Source organism: Pezoporus wallicus, unplaced genomic scaffold (assembly GCF_028554395.1).
Source record: "Pezoporus wallicus isolate ANWC-B61680 ecotype Strahan unplaced genomic scaffold, APGP_CSIRO_Pwel_v1 contig_6382, whole genome shotgun sequence".
NCBI lineage: Eukaryota > Metazoa > Chordata > Aves > Psittaciformes > Psittacidae > Pezoporus > Pezoporus wallicus.
In genome coordinates, this window is record NW_026638015.1 from 2,513,566 (window position 1) to 2,541,406 (window position 27,841).

Sequence of the window (27,841 nt, forward strand, 5' to 3'; positions counted from 1 at the left end):
CACAAACAAGACCCAAGGCACCTCTTTTGTATGTTATATGAAGAAAGGAGTAACTCCTGCACTGCACATCACCATGGAAATGTGACATTGCCCACAGAGCTTAAAAAGAACCTACTGTGTTTGAGGGGGCTGGGTGGTCTTGGGTCGGGCTTTTTGGCTAGTATTGTAAAAGATGTGAGACTTCCAATGTGTCTTACATAGCTTGATGTAGTTTCACATGGTTCAATGCAGTTTTACATAGTTTGATGTAGTTTTACGTAGTTTGATGTAGTTTTACATAGCTTGTCTTCAGGGGGGTACTGATGCTTTGAAGGCAGATAGCAGTAATGACAACACTTCATGCCAGACTGACTGAGCCCCAAAACTGCAGCACTATGGGGTTTGTGGGTGACATAACCCAACCCTTAAGGACCTGATGGGGCAGACAGCGTGGAATAAGACTTGGGAAAGAGCTCTGATGGGAAACAAGTTCTCAAATATTAGGGAAGATTTCACAGGATTAGATCCTTTACAGCTGGGAGAAGTATTAAACAGCAGGACCAACTAGGTTCATAGTTTATCCTATGAAGAGAAGATGGGGTCTTATCTCTCAGTGCACCCATTCTTTTACATGCTGTATATCTCTCTAGGTAATACAGTGAGCTGCCTAACAAAGGAGATGGGTCGAAAGGTGGAGGATGAGCATTACCCTTCAGAAACACCTACATTTGGGGCAATAAAACATCTCCGCAGAATCAGCCTGTGCTGACTATCTTGACTTTCCAACTTCAAGCCTAAGGAGTGTTTCAGCCAGAACTGAAGCGGATGTGTTTGATATGTGTGCCACAAGAGTTATGCTGTCCCATAGAGGTGTTGCTGAGGGCACATGGTGCAGGTTACAGGGGATATCATTACCTGAGGAAGCCTGGTCCAAAAGGCAAGGAAGTAGATGGTAATGCTCCAGAATATAATAGTAGACAGGTTATGTGACACCTCTAAAGAGGATCTGGAGATACTGTAAGCAGAATGAGTATTATGGGTACTAGCAAAACCTGTTCTGCCTCTCCTACTTTCACCTTTTCAGCAGACCTTCATCTCCTTGCTTAAGAACGCGGTGCTCTCTTCCATCCCATCATGTTTTTAATCAAGCAATAAGGAAGAGTATCTTTCTAAACACACATACGCCTGGATAAGAGATGGTATCAATAAATACTGAGTGAAATATCCACAGCATTATGTCCCCAAAAATCTAATTGAGGGGACATACAGAGTTCTCTTAAAACTGTTTTTTTCCTACCATGGCTCTCTAGTTCTATAGGTTCTCCTGACAAACTGACTTACAGATGGTACCTATCTCTGATGTGCTCCTCTCCCAGAACAATAAGCATCTGGCATGCCTGCTGTTTAATTACACAACAGGCTCTTGCAGGGGGAAACATTTTCAAGCCTGGAAGCTTATGCTCAAGCTCTGATTAGACCCAGTAGCAGGAGCTGCTCGTGGTTAAGAAAGAAGTTTTCAAAGAGAAGGAAAAGCACTATTAACACACAGCAAGTAGATCTTGAGCACGGTTTTATAGGTGTGAAGACACCCACATTAGGATGTGAAGAGGCTGCCAGGAGACAAATCTGACAAGGAACTGTAAACTGTTGACCACCACTGATCATAAGCACAATAACTCAAGCCACAAACCAGCAGTAGTTTGTTCAGGAAACCAATATAATCTGGCTGCATCTCTGCATCTGCTTTAACTGAGTTAAAGCAGACCTCAACTATTATTCTGGCTTCGGAAATACACCTTCAAGTAGTTCATCTCTAACTTTTCTATTCTAACAAGATGCTCCCAGGAAGAATGATACCCCACATCACTTAATCACTGAATAGTGCACTCCCTCTGCTGGCACAGCACAGATGTCACACCTCAGCAGAAGCGCTGATTACACTCACCTCTAACCAAGTGGTCTGTGCATGGTAACACTTCAGATTTACACCTGGGATGGCTCTGTTAACATTACAAAGACCCTGCTAAGTGACTAACAGAAGTCACTAACAATCCCATGCAGTCTTGCAATGGTTGCACTTTCACTGCTTGCTTGTTTTAATCATCCTACAGGAGCATTGTTTTAAGAGGTCCTGTCCCTCCTCACAGGGAAACACCACACAGTTCAGACTCCTCACATGCACCGTACAGGATGAATTTAGTACTTGACCTAATCAGAACAGCTGCAGAGAAGTCAAATCTTCCAAGCCAGCTTTAAAACATCTAATACTTGGCTTTGAGGCAAAAGGTTAACCCTCATCTAATGGATATGCAAGTTTTGTTATGCATAAGAAGAGAAAGTGATGGTTTAACAGCGAATAATCACAAGGAGTTCCTTCAGAACTCACTGATAATGCTCTAATTGACTCCCAATGTCATGTAAGCAGCTGCTATTCCCTCTGGCCCTTTCAGTTGGAAACACTATGATGAAAATCTGAGGTTTTGAATGGGTCTCATGTTAATAAACAAGAGAACAGCCATATGTTTTAGCCTGAAGTCAGGCTGATTTCTCATCAGCAACAACTTCAGGTTTAATGTTACAAAGGGAAGGTAACTTCACTTCAAAAGTTAATGCACACCTTTGTGGACTCGGTTTTCCTTCCTGCTCCTATATTTCACAGAAGATATTTAAGTGCCTTCTCATTGCAACATACAAAAACCCGAGCTATGCAGAAAGAAACACCCCCCAAAACCACAGATACAGGGGGAGAAGAATGAACAGTTTACAAGAAGGACTAGAACAGGCATGAAGAAGCATTAAGTGTTGTTTTGTGCATACCTTGCTCTTCCAAATAGCTAACAGGTACCTCACAACTAATTCTATTTCACACAACCAGAACAGTCTGATAGGACAGCCATAACCTCTAGGTTACTCTAAGACAAAAACTGATCCTGTGGTCCAACCTGCAAAAGTAATTGCCCCAGACAAACGGATGTTAACTGTTAAGTGGTTTTGAATGAATACATCAAGGACAAGTGTTGGTGATGGGGCACTTACCTTACAGACAGACAGGATGTTAATGTTGGTCATTTGGTCGATTGTCTGCAAGAAAACAAAGGCTGGGTTTTATTCCAAGTTAGTTGTTTGGTATTTACATGCCCTCTAGGTTCAAGTGCAAGGGTAACTTAAACCTGACACTTACACATCCACCTTTACTCATTGCCTTCCTGCTAAACTATAGGGAACAGTGATGGACTTCAAAGCACAGTCTGGGAATTGCCCTTGGTCAAGTTTTATCTCTGATTAGTGACTCATACTAATAAAGAGCAAGGCAGATGTATCACACTGACACTGTATTTTCTACCATTTTTTTGCAATATTTATGAACTCTAATAAATTCTGCTGGTTTAGACACATTCATAAATTCATGCCTGTATTTCACTCTGCATTTCACAATATTGCTTGAGACAAAGTTTATTCATCAAGTAAAAAAACAGAATTTGGGGATTTATTCTTTCTGCTATCATGAAGCTTATTTTTAGGTGAATGAAAACCCAGATACAGCTATCAACACTTAGGCAGGAAACAAACTCACAGTGGATACAATGAGCTACAAGGGGTTTGGAAACAAAACCATCCACCAGTGAAATTGTAATCAGTTTTCAACGTACCCAATGCAATCAAGGTTGTCCCCACATCACAAACTAATGTGGTCGTATTTAAGTTTCACAACAGTGTTATGGAATATGCAGCTTCCATTCATGAAGCTGCTTGCTTCCTTTCCCTTCAGTCACTTAAGAACCCCAGCTCCAGCTAAGGCAGCTCATGAACAACAGCCAGATGAGACCGCAGACAGGACTGGAATTGAGCTGACCCCAGAGCATCTTTCTCAAGTAGGAATACAAAATGAAGAAGAACACATAAAACCACAAAAACCGAGACTGCCATCATCTGATTTGTTGCTTTATGCAAATCTCAACTTTTGGGACCCTTCATTGTAATCAGAAGACCTTGTTACGTGGCTTCCTTAACCAAACCTGAATACCTTCGCCCTATCTGTTAAGCATTTAGTGCGAACTATGAGAACATCCCGAAGTACCACAAAAGCATTTACCTTGTCCAGGTCTGGAACATCCAGAAAATATTCAGGATAAGCATAGGAGATTCCCACGTTGTTAACTGAAACAAAAGAATGAATTAGATTCATGGGACACCATCAGCTTTCTCAGGCTTTGATGAGTAACAGTTTTCAAACAACACTCTTAAACTGGTGCATTTAAAACATTCTGACCCCTTTAGCCAAGTTTCCTTCAGTGTAAGAATACACACGAAGAATACAAGAGTGACTACGCAAGCCATTTTAAATGTGTGTGAATTCTCTGGTTGTTTAAAAGCTGACACATCTAGCACATCATACCCATCCTCCACCACATTCCACAGTGCAAGGGAAGAACAAGTCCTCGTTTAGAAATGTCAGCACACAACGTGTGAGTGTAGAGCGACATCGCTGCACCACAGTGTTGAGACCCTGCTGAAAGGGAGCCTCCAGCCAAAGCAAAGCTGCCAGTGCCAGGCAGGGCATTGAGTGAAACTGGTTAATACCTCTTTTATTGATAGATAAAGGAATGGCTTGGGTTGAAGGGACCTTAACACTCATCTGGTTCCAACCCTTGCCACGGGCAGGGACACCTTCCACTAGAGCAGCTTGCTCCAAGCCCCTGTGTCCAACCTGGCCTTGAACACTGCCAGGGATGGGGCACCCACAGCTTCTCTGGCACCCTGTGCCAGTGCCTCACCACCCTCACAGGGAAGAGCTTCTGCCTAAGAGCTCATCTCAGTCTCCCCTCTGGCAGGTTCAAGCCATTCCCCTTGGCCTGTCCCTACAGGCCCTTGTCCCAAGCCCCTCTCCAGGTTTCCTGCAGCCCCTTTAGGCACTGGAGCTGCTCTAAGCTCTCCCCTTCAGGATCCTTCTCTTCTCCAGGCTGACCCAGCCCAGCTCCCAGCCTGGCTCCATGGCAGATGAAGTCAAAGACGCTACCGTGGAGCGGCCGCAAGGTGGCAGCAGGAGCCCGGGCGGCGGCCGCTTCCCTCCTCCCCGGTCCCTCCAGGTCCGTCCGTCCCTACCCCGCCGCGGCCAGGGCCGCCTTTAAAGGGGCTCAAGACCCGCCTCTGCTGTACCCTATGGCCAGGGGCTCCTTACACAGCGATCCACCGCATCCAACTGTCCTCCCTGCTGCCACCCCACATCTACGAAGCCTTTCCCCCCCTTTGCAGCATACAAAATGAACCGAGGGAAGGTAATAATTACTTAAACCTCTTGATTTCCCAGCAAGGTTTCATTCTCAGACGTGAAACCAATGCCCGTGCTCAAACCCCAACGCGAGCAGGGGAAAACTTCTAACGCCGAGAGCAAACGGCGCGGCTCCGCAGCCTCAAACTTCACAGAGCACATCGATATGGAGACACACATACACACACCAAAGGGGAAAAAGAAAGCCAGCAAATGGGATCTCCGTTTCCCAAGTACCCGTTGTTCATCTTACGCAAGTGAATCGTGTGACATTTGGTTGCTGTGGCAACATTTTACATTTATATAGTGCCTCACACCCTAGAGAATCCCCAAGCGCTGGCTGTGTGTGCTCAATGAGCACTGTCCACCTCCAGGGCAGGAGCCTGCAGGGCAAGAATCACCATCAAAAGGCACTGATGCCTTTAAAAGTATATATAACAATAACCCCTCCACCTGTGCTAAAAGCCATCCTTTCAGCATCCAACCTCGGAGGTGTTTAAGCATCAATAGGGATGCAGGAAACACGCAGCAGAGGTTCTTAAGCGCACCAACTTCATTCAGAGATTCCCTCAGATGACAGCTCCTTCGGCGCGGATCTGTGTGTATTTATGGAAAGCTCTAGTTCATTAGTCATGGTTGTGTTTGAAATCTTTAACTTCCAGATAACCTTTAAAAACACGGGAGTTGAGGAGGGGAACAGGGAGCTGGCAAATTCCCAGCAGACATTTGCTATATTTAGGGGGAAAGTTCTAAAAAGGAAGAAGATCCAACCTCGCTAGTGCCAGAGACAGATTTGTTTTCTTTCTTTTCATCCTGAAATAAGCTATTTTTCAGTCTCTGGGAAAGGATTTTGGCTCTGAAACGTGGCATAACAAGGGACTAACCTTGGGTATTCTCTCCAAATATAGATTCGTGCTACAGAGTCTCACACCAAATTCACACCCCTCACTGCAGACTGGGTCTCAGATACTTACATCCCCTTCCACCTCCAGCACTTTCTACCAGCTCCTACTTTGCTGCAGTTTGGAACTGAACATCAGAATACACTCACTTTCAGCTGGTACAGGTGTATTTTACCTCCAGAAACATGCAGAACAAGAGGGTCCAGCTCAAACTCCTTTGGAGAATCACAGCTATTTAGGAACAGCAAAAGGAAGATTTCCCACCTCTGCTTGTTTAACATATTGCTGTAGCTAGCACATGTTCGAAGTCACTGACAGACGCTGTTTTGAACACACAGCAAAACATTATGCAAACTCTTTTAGCCTTCCTACGTGGGTGAGAAGAAGCTTCCAAATAAGAAGTTTACAAGGATTTCAATCTGGAAGTACTTTAGTTAGACTCGGTGCAACTATAGAATCAGAAGCACGATCTCAAGCTGTATACGTGGAGACTCTCATCTCTCCAAGTATAAGGTTAAGGAATAATCAGCATCGATCTCTAAGAACTAGGCTGTGCTACCAACGCTCCTCATAGCTACTGCTTCAGATGAGACCTGAAAAGAAGGAAGTATACTGGAACCTGAGAACTCATCCCTTATGGCTGTTCTCATTTAAACCCGTGTTTTCCCTCACACTAACGCAGATCAGCAAAAGCTCTATTCCAGATTGCAACAAATACTACAGAATTCAAAATATAAGGCATTAAAGCATGAAATGAATTGCCATAAAAAGATTAAGATATGGTCTTTCTGGAGTAGCCATCATCCGTGTTGGAAAATCAGATGGGCAAGGGGTTTCTACCCATACAGCTAGAGATGGGGGAAAGCAAGGAAACCTTCGTACCATGTAAAGTGATGATCTCAAGCATGAGATTACTAAAACTGTGTTATTAGAAGAGAGATTTCTGTAAACCTGCACTGGCAATGGCTGCATGACAAACAGCCGAGGAGCTCAGCTAGAGAATACACAACTCTGGAGCATTTAGTTGCTATTTTTACCATGGTTTTAGTCAAGGTGCTCACGCAAATAAAAGCAAGAACCAGGCTCTGTTTGAGGAACGCACTTGTTTTCCTGTAATAAGCATACACAGAATCTGAGTTGCAGTCACTGCTTTAGTGCCCGCTTTGAGCCAAGCTATAGTCTGATTTTCACGACTTGTGCATCACCATAATCTTAACCAAACCTGAGAAATAAGAACCCTTCCAGTGTGTGGTTTGTACATCGCCCTGCACCAGGGCTGCACATCGCCCTGCACCAGGGCTGCACATCGCCCTGCACCAGGGCTGCACATCGCCCTGCACCAGGGCTTGCACATCACACTGCACCAGGGCTGCACATCACACTGCACCAGGGCTGCACATCACACTGCACCAGGGCTGCACATCACCCTGCACCAGGGCTGCACATCACCCTGCACAAGGGTTGCACATCACCCTGCACAAGGGTTGCATATCACGCTGCACCAGGTCTGTACATCACACTGTAAAAGGTTTGCTGGTGTTTCAAGACATGTAAGTGTTAAGACTGTTCTGCAGCAATTGCTATGTGACAGGCAGCCTGCAAGCCCTCCTTTCCCCTATTTGATTTTGATGGGATGGATTAGAGCAGATGATAATTTTAATCTTCAAAGTTTCTTTGGAACTTATTTCCTTCAAAAACAAGAAACGAGGCATCCACAGGGCTGTCACAACTCCCCTTTACATTAAACACATTGTTGGCAGTTGCAGTTACGCAAATGGATTTGAGGTTTTGGAGCAATTAAATACTGGATGTCACGAGTTGTATGTACTCCAATCTGTCAGAAGTATTAGGGAGGATTCTAGGCTTTATCCTTTAGTCTTGTTTTTTAAGTTGAGTTTTTATATGCATTACTTTCTTGGGCATTATTTGCAGACATCGTATGATAAGGCTAATCTATTAGCAATGAAGTTCATGTAGCATATATGTGTATAACATATGCACGTATATATGTGTATAACACAGTATATACCTGTATAACAAACTTAGCTTGAAACATGGTTCTTAAAGAAAGATTTCTAGCTCTAACTGCTACACTTCCAGTTAGCAAAATGAGTTTTGCAGTGAGAAGTACTTTATATGATCACACATAGCAGTAGATGTCTGAGCCATATGACTTTATAAAAGCTCAAGCCTTACATTTAACCATCTCAGGTTCTCATTCCCACATTGAGTAGCCACAGAAATATAGGATATGTATAGGTATACCTGCTTCTATAGAAAGAGGCAGAAAACTGATAAGCAACTGCCTTTATCACTCTTTTCAGAAGAAAATCAGGTAAACTGCTGCTATGTTTAAACTCCCCTTAGCTTGTGACAAACACCTTGAAATCACCTCAATTCTACATTTGACAAAGTACCTGGATGGATCACCTTGTCTTTTCAAGGACTACCACATCACTACTACACTCCTGCAACATCACACACCATACACTGGCATATTGCACTACTACCAGCAAACAGGAACTGCAGCTTACCAATGTACCAGAACATGCTTAAAACTTTTGAAGCAGGAGCCAGTTACTTGATGCTATATTGCAGTGATTAAATTTCAACAGCTCTATGATTAAAAGTTAATGGTTCTCCCACAGGGCTCTACTGCTAAGCTAAATCTTAAGTATCTGGAGCTTGCTTAGGTTCTAAGACAGCATTAGGTCAAGTCACACTGCACGCTGTCATAAGCTAAAGAGCCTTTAGCAATCAGAACACACTGAAAACATTCAATAAGCATCACAAGTCCTACACAGGCACACATGCAAACACCATTTCATGTAGTGCATCAACAGGAAACTAAAACACACACAGAGCATGCAGCAACACAGTTTTACTCAGGGAAATATTAGCTTTTGTGGATTGGTTTCCATAAACTTCAATATGGCAAGAAGTTAGTAGGCATGTCAAGACAAAACACCACTATGAAAGCTTTAGACAGCTCAGATACAAACCTAAAACACCGATCTCCAGGCCTTCCAATCCTGCTTTGATTCGAGTGTAAGTATCTTCTGTCTCTCCAAAGTCTGCCACAATGACTTTCGTTTCCACTTGGTACTTCTCCCCTAGAAAATATAAGTTGTTAAAAACTGAAGTTTGAAGTAGATGAATTACCATTCAGATATTGATATATCCATTATTACGTTCTGACAAAACATTTTAAGTAGCCAGTATCACACATTTTCACCTCTGTAATGGGAATCACTGAGTTCTAACATAACCTGCACAGGATGTTTGGGACATTCGGCTACTTCTGGTGAGACCATGAATTCCCACATGATTCAGCACATTCTGTTTGTAAGGTATAATGAAGGTGGCAAGGAAACAAATGACACAGGTTTGCACAGAACCAAAGGGGCAGAAATCTGAATGTGCACATACACGAGTGTTCAAGTACAACTTGACAAGGAAACTTTCCCCCAACTTAAGCCAAATGAGTTGCTTCAGACCAAGCAAAATAGCTCTTTCATTGCCCTCCCTTTCCATTCTCACTTTTGGTGCCATCAAACTTCCTGAATATTTAGTATTTTGAACATAAATCAAAAAGGAAACATGTGGGTGAACAAGAGCAGAAGAACTTGGAGTTTAATCACATTCCAAAACTGTTCTGATATGCTGTCATCTCCAACCTTAACAGAACAGGAAAAGTACACGTCGCCAACTACAGTTTGAAATAGAAGAAAGCAAGTATTAAAAATACTTCATATAAAAAGCGCTTCTGCTTCCATCAAAGCTACATTAATGACACAATTAAAACCATTACGACGGCCTCACCGACGTCAAAAGAGCCGAAGAGTAGCTTAACATCACAGCACCTCTTCTGCTGCGCCTAACTCCTGCCCTAGCAATTCCTTAAGGCACCTGTGTACAGCTCGAGAAGGATTTCGCAGCACTTTGCCCCCAGAGCCATTCATAAAAGCGGTGCCATGTTAAAGGAAAGGAATCATTCACAAAAACCAGATTAGAAGCAGCCAGATTCCCATGATGCTCCTTCCCATTCAAGGGAAAGCCGCGACTCCCATGCTCCTGCCGTCCATTCATGCAGAATCATGAATCCACTGAACTCGCTGGTTTGCTGGCTGCCTCCCCTCCCCCTGCACCATATCCCTACAATGGCAGATGGAATTCTTTCTCCTCCTTTTCCCCCTCCTCACCCTCAACCTCTTCATCTCTCCTGAGCAGCTGCATTGTTTGAAAATCCCTCGAGACATGTTGCTATGTCAAATGACGACGTAAATAGCATTAAGCCCCTACTGCAGCAGCAGCCTTGTGATCGCGTCACAAGAAAATCAAGTTCCACGTCGGGGGGGGTTAGGAACGGTCTATTTTTGAACACAGCTGGTCTAATATTTAGCATACACATTGGAGTACTTACAGGACACGGAATTAAAGGCGGCATTAGAGGCACATCTAACACGGGCAAGTGGATCGGGCGCGCAAAGCCCAAGTCATCTTCGCTTCTACATACGTGCCGTTTTTAACTGGTTTGTGGGGCTGCAGCTGTCTTCACTGCTGCTTACATGCTTCACGAAATGAGAGTCGTTTAAAGGACACAAACACCACCGCCACGAATCTGCTCAGTTGGCCTTTTTATACTAACCGCTCTTCATTAGCATTGTTACCGATGCGTCTTTGGAGCCTTCTGAAATCACTACAGGGACACTGAGGGGATGAAGTAAGAAAAATCTGAAGACCTAGTATTATAAATAGGAAAAAAATAATAAGTTATAGAATCATAGAACCACAGAATGGTTTGGGTTGGAAAGGACCTGAAGATCATCCAGTTCCAACCCCCTGCCATGGGCATGGACACCTCACACTAAACCATGGCACCCAAGGCTCTGTCCAACCTGGCCTTGAACACTGCCAGGGATGGAACATTCACAACTTCCCTGGGCAACCCATTCCAGTGCCTCATCACCCTCACAGTAAAGAACTTCTTCCTTATATCCAGTCTAAACTTCCCCTGTTTCAGTTTTAACCCGTTACCCCTTGTCCTATCACTGCAGTCCCTAAGGAAGAGTCCCTCCCCAGCATCTCTATAGGCCCCCTTCAGACACTGGAAGGCTGCTCTGAGGTCTCCACGCAGCCTTCTCTTCTCCAGGCTGAGCAGCCCCAACTTTCTCAGCCTAAATCCTAAGTCCTCACATCACTGTTCATGTAAGACCCTTTGTTGAGCCTTCAGAAAACTAGCAAAGAGCCATTACATCTACGGTAGTTAAGCAATACAACTATAAAAAGACCAAACACCCTTTGTGGATGGAGGGTGGGTAGTACAGTGTTTAAGAACCTATGAAGTGTAGAAGACTGCCTACTGGTATGGTCAGAGGGCACAGTCCTTGTGTAGTTGCTCACTGCAAACATGCAAGACTGCCTTGCCCCAGCAGAAGATGCCTGCTGACCAAACCCTCTGTTTCCATTTCACACCAGTGTTCAGTTATCTTGTGTTGGAAATAGATGATCTTTAAGGTCCCTTCCAACCCAAACCATTCTATGATTCTGCATACCCTGTGCTGTCACAGAGCCTGCAATAGGTGCCATGATCCACTACATCAGAGAACAGACTAATAGATACACCTGATAAATGATTCCGTATCAAATGACAATGCAAAAAGACTTAAGGCAATTCTGCATAAGGTCAGCCTAGTAGTGAGTACAAGGTGCAGAGAAGAGATGGGATCTGCACTGTATAAACAATGGAAAAGGGAATTCCCTTGCTCTTAAGAAGGATTAAAATGTTCTCAAGCAGATGGACTAGAAGACAGTGTAGCACACATCCTTGTTTCATCTTCCCAAAAGACTCTGAGATACAGTGTAATGGGGAAGGAAGCAAGCAGGCTATGTCCTAATCCAGGACATCTAGCAGTGACTGAGCTCCTGCTGCCCAAGAAGGGAAAACTTACAACTCCTCAACGGAGCTTTCAGCTCAAAGACCAGGAGGTACCTGACAGTCACACAGAGCCTAAGATAGGTTTTGAGCCAACTTTTGCAGTCAGCAACTAGAGGATCTGAAAGAGCTGATGTTATCTGCCAGTGTCCATCATTCTTTATGATGTATTATATAAAGTGGAACTGGTACTTCAAATGCTGCTCAGCAGGGGACTGAATATTACACCACCACTTGATCAATAGTTGTGGGGACTGAACAGTACACCACCCCGTCACCAACAGTTGTGAGGACTGAGTATTACACCACAGCGTTATCTACAGTTGTGCAGCAATCAGTCATCACCTACCCATAAGGTCTCAAGGATAAGAAAGGAGGTTCAGCTGACCTTCACATTTCTCAACTGTGACACATCAGCGTTTTAATCATCTCATTTACTAAAAATATCAGGTGAGCTCAGTACTGACCCTAAAAATAAGTTTTAAACTAAACTTCCACATGTCATAGAATCATGGCATGGTTTGGGTTGGAAAGGACCTTAAGCTCATCCAGTTCCAACCCATGGCAACCATGGGCAGGGACACCTCACACTAGACCACGTCGCCCAAGACTCCATCCTACCTGGCCTTTAATACTGCCAGGGATGGGGCATTTACCACTTCTTTGTCAGGCTCTCTATGACTTCTGGTCACTTAGCAAGAGACCAACTATGCACAACAGTACCCTGGTGATCTAATGAAAGCAGAAATGATCTTGTGCAACCACACCATCATTTGACAAATAAGTTGCTGACCACAAACAAAACCTCAACAAAGCATCTGTGGGAAGGATGAACAAACCAGAGTCATCCTGGTCATAGAGCAGAATAGTACAAATGTCCAGACAGCAACCCACGAACACAGACTGCAGAGGCGTAGGCATGCCCCAGACCAACACCTATATAAATACAGTTGTCATGCAAACAAAGGCAGTATAAAAATAATACATTAGAAAGGGAACATACTATAACTGAAAAAAGTGCCACTTTTTGCGTAGGTGGTAAAGAATAACTGATGTGTCAAGTTCAGGATGCTTATTAAAAGGATACTCGTGTAGTCATACATGATTTAAGTAATCAGTAGCTCACAAGAGTATCTACTCTTACACAGATGTGACGTTAGCTTTTACTTACAAATGCAAGAACAAAAGCTGCTAAAGAGCATGTTAAACCTAAGAGGCCCAGAGGAGAACCCCAGTTCTACCTTAGGATGGAAAAAGTACCTCCAGATGCCAAATGAACTTAGTCTGCAGCCAGTAACATCACAAGTAAATGATGCTGCTGCACTGGAGAGGGGAAAGAAGGGAGTAATACTCAAGGAAGACAGACTGGTAGGGGTGGAAGCCATGTACTTCAGCAAGCAGGTAGTCATGGAGCAGGCACAACTGAGGCACTAGAGAACCGAGACAGCGAGGCAGATCATACAGACAACCAACTAGGAGCAAGAGAGAAGTGCAGGATAGGATGTTCATGTTGTAAGCAGATACTGGGAAAGTCCATCAAAAACCTCTTGCTAGAACTGAAGCATCTCATGGCTTTATATTCAAAGCCTCATGTCAGTATCACCAACACAGTGATGCGGTATAAAGCAACTGCTTGTGAAAACTTAAAAGAAGTCTCACTTGGTTTTTAGCTTCAGGATGGCGAGAGATGCAAGCAAAGCAGTAGAAAAACAGCTCACCATTCTTCATCATACATGAGGGGAAATATGGCTTTAAGTAAGGAGACTCAACTACATCCACAAATAAAGATGCCATCTCTCCAGTACCACTGCAGCAGCAAAACTCACCCTAAGCCAGTACCCAGTCTCCAGAAAGAGAATTTGTAACCTTTGAATAAAGGGTAAGAACCTGAGAGATGAAAGCAAAGCATGAAAACCTCCTGCTTTTTAGTACTGCACCTATGCAGGGCAGAGATGAAGAAGAATTTAAGACTACAGAGTGGCTGCAGATAGATCTACAAAGCCTTTGAGGTTTCTTAAGGGAGAGACATCCATTTTGGGAGTGTATCCAGTTTGGGACTTCCAGAGTTCACAGAAGCAGCACAGCAAGTGTCATGGATAGATGGAACCCATACAGTACTTTCAGACTGGTAATAGCGGACCGTTACTACACACTGGTATCATTCATCATATAGAAGCAGATTAAAGCCAGCTGGGTATAACAAGAGCTAGCTGTTTCTGATCATTTTGTAGGGACATAAGAATGCAAGGAATGAGCTTTGCCTTTCAGCAGAATAGAGACCAACTGTTACAGTTCTAAGTTACTCAATGAAGTCCAAGATACTGAGAAAGACGTGTAAAACAAGATGCAACCCCCCATCAGTCACAGTGAAATACAGAACTACAAGAGGAGTGTATGGACGTTTATGAGCAAAAAGAGCAGAAACCCTGGACAACCTGCACTGTTCTTCAGGAATCAGATCCCAATAGCACAGGAAAGATGATTGAGAGGAAAAGCTCTGGACTCTTCCAGATGTTGTTTCAGTCATTAAGTCCATAGACAAACTAATTGCCATTTGTGTAGCTGTATCAGTCCTTGTCCCAAATGATGGCTCTTGTCTCCCATTTCTCTGATAGAGAAAACACGAAAGACCGAGGCCTGGAAAGCAGCACAGAAGATGAAGAAGGGTCAGCGCTGAACTTCAATCCAGGGGGATGCTGCACAGCAAACACCCCATGAGAAGATGAGCAGATAGGCAGCAACAGGTAACAGTGGGATTTTAACTATGATCCATCAGTTACAGACACTCCTATAAAACTCTAAAGCAGAGCACTGGTAACCTAAGGAATAACAGAAGCTCAGTAAACTGTGGCTAAAAGAAAGCCCTGTTTGTACCGGGCAAAAGAAGTCTCCAGGTAGAAATGATACACTCTAGCAGTGTGTATAGCATAATGCAATGCCTGCATCCAATCTAACAGAACTTGCTATGTTCCAGCAGAATTCTAAAGCAAATACGTATGCACATTTGATCAGGCACTAACAAACAGGTTCAGATCCCTTTTAGTCAACTCCACATGCGACACTGCCAGGGAACTCCTTTCACGCTGCACTGGTTGCACATGTTATTTCATAGCTACACCTTCCTTAAGAACAATGAATATTCTAAACACCTAATTACATACAAGTACAGAATGGGTAAAAAATGCCAGACCTTACTGAAAGTGTTACAGCTCTGTTAAACAGCTTTAAGTTTCAATACACACACGCATGCACAAGCCAATTTCTCACTTCTCAAAGACAACACAGCAGAAGATGGATCTCTAAGTGAAAGCCCAAAACCCCTTGAGCCACAGGGATCACTTAAGTTTTTAATGTGTAGTAGCAGTTCTGTTACTATAAAACATAGGAAGAAAACACACTTTATTAATACTTGCCTGCATTTGCTCCTCCCCGACTCCAGTTAACGTCAAAATACATCACAGCGTCTAAGATACACGCACCAAGTCAGAACACTCTTAGCAACATGCAGGCTCAATCAATAACCCTGTTCACCCAAATACTATGCTCAGCATTGTAAGAATTCCTAAATTGAGCCTGTCCTAATTACAAAGCTAACTAAAAAAAGCCCCACAAAAATCAAGCAGGCTGGAAAACCAGCTGCAGAGGCTGATAGCCAGGGGGGCTGCACAGTCAAGTCACTGCAATGCTTCCACATGTCATAGAACCATGGAATGGTTTGTGTTGGAAGCGACCTTAAAGCCCATCCAGTTCCAACCCCCTGCCACAGGCAGGGACACCTTCCACTAGAGCACCTTGCTCCAAGCCCCTGTGTCCAACCTGGCCTTGAACACTGCCAGGGATGGGGTGGCCACAGCTTCTCCTGGCACCCTGCCAGTGTTACTTCAGGTAGCAAGGGGAGCACAGCTTTGATGCTCACCACACATCCCCTGGCTCCAGTATGCCACAATGGAGCTTGGCACAAGACACCGACATAGAACCATGGAATCAGCTGGGTTGGAAAAGACCTTGAAGATCATCAAGTCCAACCGTAACATAGGACCTGCATGAGGACAGTCACAAGTCCTGCTTATGAAGGGCATTGTTTTGCCCTTGTGTGGTTTTGCTCATCGCTACCTCCATACATCCAATGAGGCTGAGCTGGATAAAGAGTGTGATAGGATGCAATCCAAGGTGTTTCAGAGGGAAGTGCCACTTGAGGAGTGGAAAGGTTAGTACTGTGTGACAGGCAGCATCTCAAGCTCCCGTTCCATGTCTCCCCTTTTCCTGACACTATTTTCAACCCCCTCCAAGGCTTTTTCTGATATTCATTGGTGGTACTGGTTTTCACACAGCATGAAGAAAGCTATTTCAATTTACTAACTCATTTTAGGAAGGGCATATAGACTATTTCCAGTACTTCATGTAACATTTAGTTCTCCTCACTTGTTATTATTGCTTGACTGTGACAATGCACACACTATGCACATACATGTAAACATGAATTATTCATCACTATTTACAAATAAAAGCCTAAATTCTCCAGGTTTATCATTATTAGAACAGTAATTAGAAAAAAACTTTTTCCCTTTTTTTTTCCCCAGATTTAAGTTCAGCAGAGCGAGTTCCAGAATGACCAGAATTCCTTAAGAGGAATTTAAGAGTCACTTGCAGAGACTGAAACGGATCATAGCATGGATTAACAAAAACATCATGCCCTTACTCTAAAGTGAGCATCAAAACATCTCTAGATTGATGAAAACAAATTTAACAAGTAAAATGAGCTTCTAGGCTAATTCAGCATCATTTCTTATGTCCCCTCTAATTTCATCTGCATTCAGCATCCACAGATAAGCATTTACTGCAGTCAAAAGACAGACACTTAAAAACACAGTTTTCAGGGTCCTCCACAGTGCTACTAAGGAAAAACACACTTTATTAGTCCAGATCTAATGCACAAAGTAGTCCAGGACCCAGTTCAGCACTGGAAGCGTTGCTCATGCTTAAGGAGTTACACAGCAAGCACACTTGTATTGGCCGCACCATCTTTACAATGGTTCATTTTTCATCATCATGCATTTTTTTGCCCCTAAATAATTTGTTCTGGAAAACAGAACAACTGAGATTGCTCTCTCTATGAGCAGCTTCTAACTAATGTTATTTGCCTCACCACAACGTACTCCTGAAGAAACCATAAAAGTGATTATCACAATTTCCTCAGCAGAGCCGTCCACTGGGGATTTTGAGAGCTCTGACAGATAAAAAGGGTTTGGTGTAATGGAACTCAACCTGCTAAAAAAGTGACAAGAGACTAAAATACACACTCACAGAATGAAGCTGTAGGACAGCGCTGTTTGTATCATCCAGTCCTCGTGCCAGAGACTGCTCCCTGCAGAGCCTCTTAAAAGACCCAGTTTTAAGTCTCTCTGCTATAAAGCTTCCACCAACTGCCTTAAACCAGATTTCCAAAACAGACTTTTACCCAGTGAAAGCAACCCAACGCTCATTTTTCCATGTAATATTCAGTTTATATTACACTCAAAGTGATAAGCAATATATTGCAGCTTTTGTGTTAACAGAAGGTGTTTAATGGCCCAGGGACTAGCACAAGGGCCCTTGGTTTCGGCAGCCACTAAACTTTATGCTATAAATAGAAGCCTAGAAAGTTTTGGGTTGGAAGGGACCTTAAAGCTCATCCAGTTCCAACCCCCTGCCACGGGCAGGGACACCTTGCACTAGAGCAGCTTGCTCCAAGCCCCTTCCAACCTGGGCTCAAACACTGCCAGGGATGGGGCAGCCACAGCTTCTATGGACAGCAAAGAAAGGCAGTAAATTCCCGTGTATTAAGGCAAATGCAACCTGTTCCCCCAGTCAACGATTGCCAGGCAGATGCAGGGATCCTGAATGCCTGCAGGGATGACTAATTCCTGGTTCTTCACTCTGGGTTCCAATACCGAGTAAGTTCTCTGCCCCACTGATCCAATCAGCTAGTGTGTAAACCATTAGGACTTAAGACACCATTAGGTCCCAGAGGTAGCCCTGAACCTACAGACACAATATACATAGTATGTGAGGTGTGGAAAAGGCTACTTCTGCTGTAGTTTACATTCACAAAAGAAAACCCAAAGCACCTAATTCACATTTAAATCACCTTTACAAATTCCTTCTCCTGGTCTTCATGTGGTTTACACACTATTAACACAACAAATACTGCACAGAAGCTCTCTGGTAGTGAGGTTCACAGCAAGCAAGCTTCCAATGCTTTCTGGAAGAGGCTAACTCGGTCTTGCTAGGTGTGAAATAGCACCTTCTGCTAAGAACTTGCCAGATCACTTACTGCTATGTGTAACCCACGACACGGACTGCTAAACGTCCTTAAGCTGGTTTCATCCTTCAAATCAGCTATGACAACATGGTCTGTTCTGCTGTATGCTGACAGCTCATCCGTAAACCAAGTCCTTTTGCATGGATGTCACTAGTTACCTGCAGAAGTTATCCTAAAAGGTGAAGTTGTCCTAGGACTGCATCCTGGAGCTTTCAGGGCCTCTGTCGTGTATTTCTCCCTAAGGATTCTGCTCAGTTTCTTCAAGTTAATCCAAACAAAATTATGCTGAGAAAACGCAAGAGAAGATGGTAAAAGAGTGGGAGTAAGGGGGGGGGGGGGGGGAACAAACCACAGAAGCAGGTCCAGAGGAGCATCACAAAGATGCTGTGAGGGCTGGAGCACCTCTACTAGGAAGACAGGCTCAGAGAGCTGGGCTGGTTCAGCCTGGAGAAGAGAAAGCTCCAGGGACAACTTAGAGCAGCTCCAGTGCCTGAAGGGGCTACAGGAAACCTGGAGAGGGGCTTTGGGCAAGGGCCTGTAGGGACAGGCCAAGGGGAATGGCTTTAACCTGCCAGAGGGGAGACTGAGATGAGCTCTTAGGCAGAAACTCTTCCCTGTGAGGGTGCTGAGGCACTGGCACAGGGTGCCCAGAGAAGCTGTGGCTGCCCCATCCCTGGCAGTGTTCAAGGGCAGGTTGGACACATGGGCTTGGAGCAAGCTGCTCTAGTGGAAGGTGTCCCTGCCCGTGGCAGGGGTTGGAACTGGATGAGCTTTAAGGTCGCTTCCAACACAAACCATTCCATGGTTCTATGATTAATTTATTGAGAAATTAATGTGCACTCAAATTAGATGTATTCAACTTAAACCCTCCATCAGATCTCCACAGTGTCTGACAACTGCTCCTTTAGTAAGCGGCCAACAGCATTCTAGGCAAAACCACAGGAGCTTTCCTCACTTCATCCAAGAGGAACTTCCTTCAGAGATGAAAACCAAGAGCTTGTTCCAAATCAAAGACCCTGATGCTGCAACTTTCTGTGAAAGGTGACTTTAGTGCATCAAAACAAGGCAAAAATGTTTGAAAGCATTTTGTCAAGTGCAAAAAATGAAAGGGAATTTCAAGCATGTTGAGAGGGTTCAGGTTTTAGAAGGCTGCAAACCCATTAATTTACCTTGAAATAGACCACAAAAGGTCAAAATAACTGCTGGATTCTGCTAGTCTTCGAGTGAAGCTCAAGCAAGTGAACCTTCTCATCTCTGTACAAGAGAAGTAGGAAGATGATGTCGCCTTCCTCACCAAGTCTGTCTGCATTTCAACCCCCTCTGTTAAATGCAAGTATCACCTGCCAACTCCAAGATGCGACAAGGATTTAACCAGTGTGCAGGAGCAAGGACTCACAAATGACAGGGCAGAGATTAAGGGGCAAAGAGGTGCAAGGTAGGTGCAGCAGGGACAGATTTGGCATGGGGGGCACTGGCCATTTGTAGCAGTAGGTCATGGTAACAGCTAAGGCACAAACAGAGTGGTCAGCATCAGATCAGCTTCAGAATGCTCCCTGCTATGTTGTTACCAAGAAAGCAGAAGTAAAAGCTTCCTGCCTGGGAAATGGAGAAGGAACATTTCTGGGATTGGTACCATATCCCATTCCTTTCTTGTACTCACAAATCACGCCAGAGTAGTGAGAACACCATAGACCCCAAGTCTAAACATGACAGCTATCCGTTTATGCTGCACCTGGACTCTTAGGGTTAGAGAGTAGGGCAAAATGAAACTACCAGGACCAAGCAACTCAGGAACACTGCACGGAGCTCAGGAAACTATTGGAAGTAGTCAGCTACACAGATTTAACTGCAAACCCCTGTAATTTCTTACAGACATGTAGCAGAATCAAAGTTCTGGACACTAGTTCTTGAACAGTATTACAGGCCTAAAAGACAATGTATTCCAGTTAAATGATCATTTTTGACAATACATTGAAAAGAAATCAGGTTTTTTTCAGCCCAAATAATTTCTTAGGGGCTAATATTATCACCTGGGTGTATGGAATACGAACAAATACTGATAACCACCAACTTTAAAGCAGAAAATGGGAATTTACTTAAAAAAAAATAAAGTTTGGAATTATATAGTAACTGATGACAGAGTTAAAATCTCCCTTCTTGTATTTATATGCCCTTACCTGCAAGTAAGTAGATACCTACACCTGCAAGTAGGAACGTTGCTTAGCTACAACTAACCTAAGCTGTAGCTAAGCACATGCACAGCTCATGCACAACTCCATGACTGGTCCTGTGAAGTCACCAGCTAATAACGTGTACAAATACCAAATTCTATTGACAATTTCCCTACAGGCAAACTCTCTTTAAAGCTCTTCCCCTGCTTGACTGGTTTTCATGATGTTCTTCATATAGCAGCCCCTAGGGAATGAATTCCTATAGCAAAGTTCTTCTCAAGTCTGCTCAGAACATACCTATTGGCAGCAGTGCAATAAGTGAAGCTTTTCTGCTTGCAAACCCATGGCTCCTGAACCAATTGCTGGCACAGAGCACCTGAGGTGTCTTGGACACCTCATTAGTGAATACAGCAAATCAAGGAACAGCCCCATTATACAGCATTCGAACAACTGTATCTATTCACAGAGAAGTTTTCTTTCTGAACCCTTACAAGTGTTTAATGGTATAACACAACAGACACTTTTCAAAGGTGCTGGAACAATAATATAGCCATGATCTAAACTACTGAGCAAAAAAATCAGCTTTACAATGTACTTGAAAACACACTGAAAAGTCTTTTAAAGGCTTTAACTACTTGTCATTAATCCACTGCTATTTATTGCTCCAACTAAGCCACAAGTTCAGAACATCAGGCCTTCCTGGAACATCAGTACAGCCAGTTTAATGTGCACATACAAAGAAATATCAGATCCAGGTCAGCTGGCATTTAACATTCAGAGAGGCATATCAGCACTTCCCTCATGATGGTGGTTATGCAACTTGCATTTTGTACATAGATATCACTCTTGATATAAGTATACCCTAAGAGCACAAGAACAGATTCTTCTGAAATAGAACAAACATACCTGATCCTTAAAAGCCCTCTTGTTGCTTGTGGCAGAGAGCATCTATCCATTCACTAGGATGAACTAAGTGAGAAAGGAACAGAAAACATGTATATCTCACCCAGTTCAAAGAACTGGAATTAGATAAAGAGCCATTCTTCTTTAACGTGATTAAGGATCATTACTCAAGAGGAACAAGCTCATGTCGATTTGAAGAACAACTGCAGGACCACCATAAAGAAGTTGAAAGCTACTTTAGAGGCCTGCAAGGGAAACACTCTAGTTGTTACAGCCTTAGCTCTAAAAGTCACCCACCTTATAAATGACAACATCTGAACAGACTGCAGACACCACAAGAGCCTGAATGCAGGAAAACTCAAGTCTACTGACTGCATTTACACCGTGACTGTGTTGACTACAGCATCACAGGTACGTCCAGACACTGCACTGACATCCTTAAATATAGGATTCTAACGAACAATACCAATTCCTTCCAACCCAGCAGAAACAGAACGTGATGCTCTGTTTGCTCTAAGAAGGAATGTTCTCTATCACCTAAACATACATAGAGAAAGGAAGACTCTTCTGCCTAGGGAGTTTCATATGCCACCTTACACTGGACATTAAAAATCAGAGACAGCAGCATTTATATCAACAGAAGCATCTGTCCTTTCAGTAAACTCATAAACCAGTTACCATTAAACAAGGTGAAGGCCTTGAGTCTTTTAGTCATCCTTACACATTCACTAAGCAGCCCCTTATAACTTAGCATAGGGGGTTTCTTGAGGCTTGACACAGCACCATAAAGGTTTCCTTTACCCAACATCATTATGCTGAGAAACTGGTCTTATAGTACAGAGCTCTCCCTCCTGCTTATCAAACACCTCTACACACAAAGCTACATTTCTCACCTTATCTTGACATACTGTACATAAACTAATAACCTTGCATGAAATCTGCCTTAATAAAAGAGATATAGATTACAAGAGGAATTCTTGAGTGTTACAGTTCCCTGATTGGAAAATCATTTGTCAGCAAGAGACCTGAGGAAGCTTTCCCCTAACTGATCCCATACAAATATCCATTTTACAGCCATTTACCACACTTTTACTAACGAAACAATCCCTAACATGTGCTCTTAAACACATTAACTCATTCCATATGACTATGACTATGAACACTCGTCACCCCAATAGAGTTTACACCTCTCTAATCTGATCTTTGACTAGTTTATGCAAATGAAACAAACGAGGGAGGATTTAGATAAATTTAGGTAGTCGGTAATACAATGAGTAACTTAAGGAACATGTTTTCAACAGCTCTGAGTTACGAAGAAATCACCCTCATGGCTGAGGTCCATGAAATCAAACTTGCTTCAAGCTGAGGGAATATTCACGTGTAACAGCTACATGTTTTTGCACGTACTGTGATTTCAGACAGCTACTACAGGGATAGGTGATATTTTGGTCTGACCTGATAAGCTGTTCTTATGGAAGACTAAGACTTTTAGACACTGATTCCAGTATTAAGCCCTATTGTTCTGAGCAGTTCAATATGAACACCTGGAAAATTAATCTGCAAGGCCTTTACCATTTATATCTGTAACATTTGTACTGTGCACAAGAGCAAACCTCTTTCAAAATCACAGCTGTATATATTAGCATGCATGAAATTCATGTGCCATTGCATGAATTTATAAGCATGCCTGTGAATCACAGAATCAACTAGGTTGGAAAAGACATTGAAGACTGTCAAGGAAGCTTAAAGAAGGTTTTAACTCACTTATTTCACTCGCAACCTTGTCCAGCTTCTCCTTTGACCTACTAATGAGAACCACCTTCATTCCACGTCTTGCTAACTGCAACAAAACAAAACAAAACAAAACAGGAGACATAAGAACAGTCAGAAATCACTTCCAAGTTAGTATTCTAGTTAAAGGAATTGCATCATTTGTCAGATACACAACAAATATGACCAGCAGGTTTGAAAACGTTACAATTTTAAATAGAGACATGAAGGGGAAAACCAGGACAACTACTTCCATGCTACTTCTTACTTGGTTCCTTTCAGGTCAAGTTTATTATCTGTTCATACAAGTTCACATAAAACAGAAAGCCAACAGCATATATTTTACAGCACTTTTACACCACCTCTGGAAGTCAAAGCAAAGAAGATACCACCATAATTAAACACGCCAAGGTAACAAAGAATCATAGAATCATAGAATGCTTCTTTGTTGGAAAGGACCTGAAGATCATCCAGTTCCAACCCCCTGCCATAGGCAGGGACACCTCACACTAAACCATGGCACCCAAGGCCTCGTCCAGCCTGGCCTTGAACACCACCAGGGATGGAGCATTCACAACTTCCCTGCGCAACCCATTTCAGTGCCTCAGCACCCTCACAGTGAAGAACTTCTTCCTTATATCCAACCTGAACTTCCCCTGTTTAAGTTTTAACCCATTACCCCTTCTCCTATCACTACAGTCCCTAATGAAGAGTCCCTCCCCAGCATCCCTATAGGCCCCCTTCAGATACTGGAAGGCTGCTATGAGGTCTCCACGCAGCCTTCTCTTCTCCAGGCTGAACAGCCCCAACTTTCTCAGCCTGTCTTCATACAGGAGGTGCTCCAGCCCCTGATCATCCTCGTGGCCTCCTCTGGACTTGTTCCAGCAGTTCCATGTCCTTTTTACGTTGAGGACACCAGAACTGCACACAGTACTCCAAGAGCAGAGTAGAGGGGCAGGATCACCTCCTTTGACCTGCTGGTCACACTCCTTTTGATGCAGCCCAGGATACGGTTGCTTTCTGGGCTGTGATCACACACTGAAGCCAGCTCATGTTCATTTTCTCATCAACCAACATCCCCAAGTCCTTCTCCTTAGGCTGCTCTGAATCTCTTCTCTGCCCAACCTGTAGCTGTGCCTGGGATTGCTCCGACCCAGGTGTAGGACCTTGCACTTGGCACGGTTAAACTTCATGAGGTTGTCATCAGCCCACCTCACAAGCGTGTCAAGGTCCCTCTGGATGGCATTTCAGAGGGTCATACCCATGGTCACTTGATCACCCATGTTGCAAAATGACCCCAGCACTCGATACTGCCTTCCTTTAGTCAGACTCCCTCTTACTTGTACTAATCACAGGTATAAAGTTTAGGTGACTCATGCAGGTGTTTTAGGGAAGCTATCGGTGTAAGTTCAGCTGTGGTCAGAGCATATCCTGGTCACCAAATCAGACCTACCGCTGCAAGACCAAAATGGGATCTAGCAAGTCAATATAAAAGTGTCTGCAAGAAGACAGCTACATATCTGAATCACTCTGCAATGAAAGCAAGGAATGTTTGTGACTACTGTGTAAGTCCCTGTTCCAGGTAAAAGTAAAACCAATACATCCACAGTTCATGGTGACACTGCCTTTCAGACACTTAACACCTACATATAAAACAGGAGAGTTCACACTGCTTCAATAAAACCCCTTCACCACCTCAGGAAGCAGATGAGAATAGGTCTTAAAGACAATCTAATTCCCCACAGACTCCACAGCACAGTACAACAACCATCTGAAGTAACTTAATGTCATCTACCTTTCAAGCTTCTTTGGGAGAGAAGCATGAAGTTTGCCAGCAAACTCTGTACTTCACTCCTGTGTGTGATCTCTAAGCAGAAGAAACCTCATACTACATCTCTCATGGGCCCATAGTGAGATGTGATGAAACTAAAGACACTCACACGAGGAACTACTAACAAACTGCTGCCAAGTTCAGGCTTATGGGTAACTTAAGCTTTCCACTCGAGGAAATGATCTGGTATTATGGGGACAATTATCTAAAAGAGATGAACACATCCACCCCCAGATAAGCACCTGAGTCACTGGAATACACTTTTCATAAAGCCAACAGTAGGCCTGGAAAGCAAGGCAGGGAGAAGGGAGTAACACAGCAATTCTCATTGCACAGGATAAAGGCAGTGAAGGCAAATTCTTTACTTCAAACTAGTTCAGCCTGTGACACTGAGGACACTCTGACCGTCATCTAACTCAGTCTGAAATAGCTGTGGTCCCAAAGGGCACAAAAGCCTCGGAGATGTTCCTCACGGGTACAAGCTGCAGAGTGCTGACATGCAGTTTGCTTGCTTCCAGCAGTCATGACCTCCAGGCTCTCACACTGCTTAAGTGGGTACCTGAGATTTATGGAAAAGTACCTGTCTGTACTTAGCTCAAATGCCAAGGATGTAAAGCCACGCCAAGGCACCCAGATAGTGGAACTTCAGCACGTTTAGAAAGCTTCTACCACGAGAACAAGCTTGACAAACTGCAGCTATATTCACACTAAAGGGACACACTCTGAGAAGCACATCTGGAAATGGAAACCCATACCTGAGTACAGAGCACACAGAACGGCCAAGGAAAGAGCCAGGAACTAGCAACAGGTACCACTAAAACAAGTAATAAAACCTGGAAATGATACAGTGCTCAACAGCCAGTTCAGTTTGAATGTAAGCAAACCAGTTCCTGCTGAGTGCTCTGACTTCACTATAGAGGCTTAGTGGGTTGAAAGGGACCACAATAGTCCGAAGAGCAATAACAATCCTCTGAAATCCCAATAACTACTTACACTTTTATATAAGACAAAAGGAAGACACGACTTGCTCTGCAGATAACCTGTCACTGTACTGGGATCTATGGCCAGCATCCATTGGGTCATGAAAAGGCTGAACGAGAAGACCTTAAAACTAATCACAAACACTCACCCAGAGTAGCAGACATTGAGAAGATGCTCTTACAGACTAGTAATTGATGCAAGTGAGAGTCACCATTCTAATGGTGCTGGTGGATGTTGTCTGATTCCCTTAAATGCCGCGTTAGTAACTACCACATTTTCCACTTTGGTAGCAACACACAGCTGCCATTAAAGCCCTTCCTCTCCAGGATGGAATGCCATTAACAACCACCAAAGCAGAGTTAAAGCTCTTCTTAGAGCAGGTATAAAAAGAGGATCTATAAAAGCCAACACTGAGCAGATGTGCATAGCAGAGTACTGCAGAGCACGCAATGGGATCACAACCTGTAGACTATCACTACCATACAAATACATCTAGGATTACATTTTAACTCGTGACTGGCAAAAGCAAACAGCAACAGCAGGACAACAAATAGCAACTCCTGACCATAGCCTTCAAAAAAATAAAGGGAGGGGAGATGCACACTGCTTTGGAATCAAAGACTGGGTGAGCATCACCATGTTATGGTTGGACTTGATGACCTTAAAGTCCTTTTCCAACCTAGTTGACTCTATGATCACACAGACAGAGAAGAAAACTTGCATTTACCATAGCACTCCTCTCATGAAGAAGTAGTCTAGTGACGAGCTATTCTTAACTGAGCAAAGAGTAAAGATCTTAACAGTGCAAGAGTAGCCCTTTGCTTGGAAAAGAAGGAAAGTAGCCAACAGAGCAAAGTACAACCAGAGAATCCACATACTTGCAACATCACCCCATCGATCACTGGTGGCCATATCAGACTTTCAAAGAGGTGATTCTCAACACACCATTACGCTTCGCACAAACTCTTCCAAGGAGAAGGAATTTATCTACATGATTATAACCCAAGCAGTTGTATGTCAGTGGCACTTATAGTGACCTGAAGGGAATTTCTAGGAGCAAGTCAAGCCTTTGTTGGCAGCCTTATGAAGACATCTCTAGAGTTAACGGAAAGATTGAGAGGTCTTTTTAGGTATTCCACGTTCCACCATATAACCAAATTGACTGCATCCACCTGAACTGTAAGGGTGATTTGTGTTTTATCCTAAATAAAGTGGCAATAATAAATCTAATCCATGAAAAACATGGTTCATTCTATAGCACAAGAATAAACATTTGTACCCTTTGGGGTGCTCTGTGCCTACAGCAACTATAGCAAAGAAGCTGAAACAGCCATTGCTTCCCAGAAGCATCCTGTAGAACATAAAGCAACTTGTGGCTTCATTCATCCCATAACCTAACACATCGATGCTGAATCTGATTTCCTATGATGTTCAGAAGTCCCACACCAGAGGACTTCCTCCTGACAGGGCTATGCCCTGGGCACAGTGATCTCCTTCCATTTGCTCTATGAAATTTAAGTACTGCATCATTTGCTTCAGTGCCACGTAACTGGATATTGGGCCCACAGGAGCTGTCAGGTTTACACCAGGATCAGGTGCTGTCGGCACCAGGCTTCATTCCTTTAGCAGCAAGCATCCCTTTCTTGACCCAGTAGGACAAGATGCTACTTGCTGCAAAGCAGAAAGGAACTTTGGGGGCCAGGGATGCAGATGGCAGGGCACACATGTATGAAGGAAAACCTGAAGGCCAAGGGCTACCCATGAAGATGAATAGTTCTTTCCCTGTGGGCTCGGCAGAA

At 43.6% G+C, this 27,841-nt stretch overlaps 1 protein-coding gene across 1 annotated transcript in view; it reads right to left on the bottom strand.

Moving 5' to 3' along the window:
* Positions 1–27,841, bottom strand: part of HSD17B12 (hydroxysteroid 17-beta dehydrogenase 12) — a 93,159-nt gene that overhangs the window by 29,355 nt on the left and 35,963 nt on the right. Inside the window, exons 4-7 of the mRNA XM_057408780.1 lie at positions 23,225–23,300; positions 9,153–9,263; positions 4,073–4,137; positions 3,016–3,060 (exon numbers count right to left, since the gene is read on the bottom strand). Coding sequence (XP_057264763.1) covers positions 3,016–3,060; positions 4,073–4,137; positions 9,153–9,263; positions 23,225–23,300 — 297 coding nt within the window. The remainder of the gene's footprint in view (positions 1–3,015; positions 3,061–4,072; positions 4,138–9,152; positions 9,264–23,224; positions 23,301–27,841) is intronic.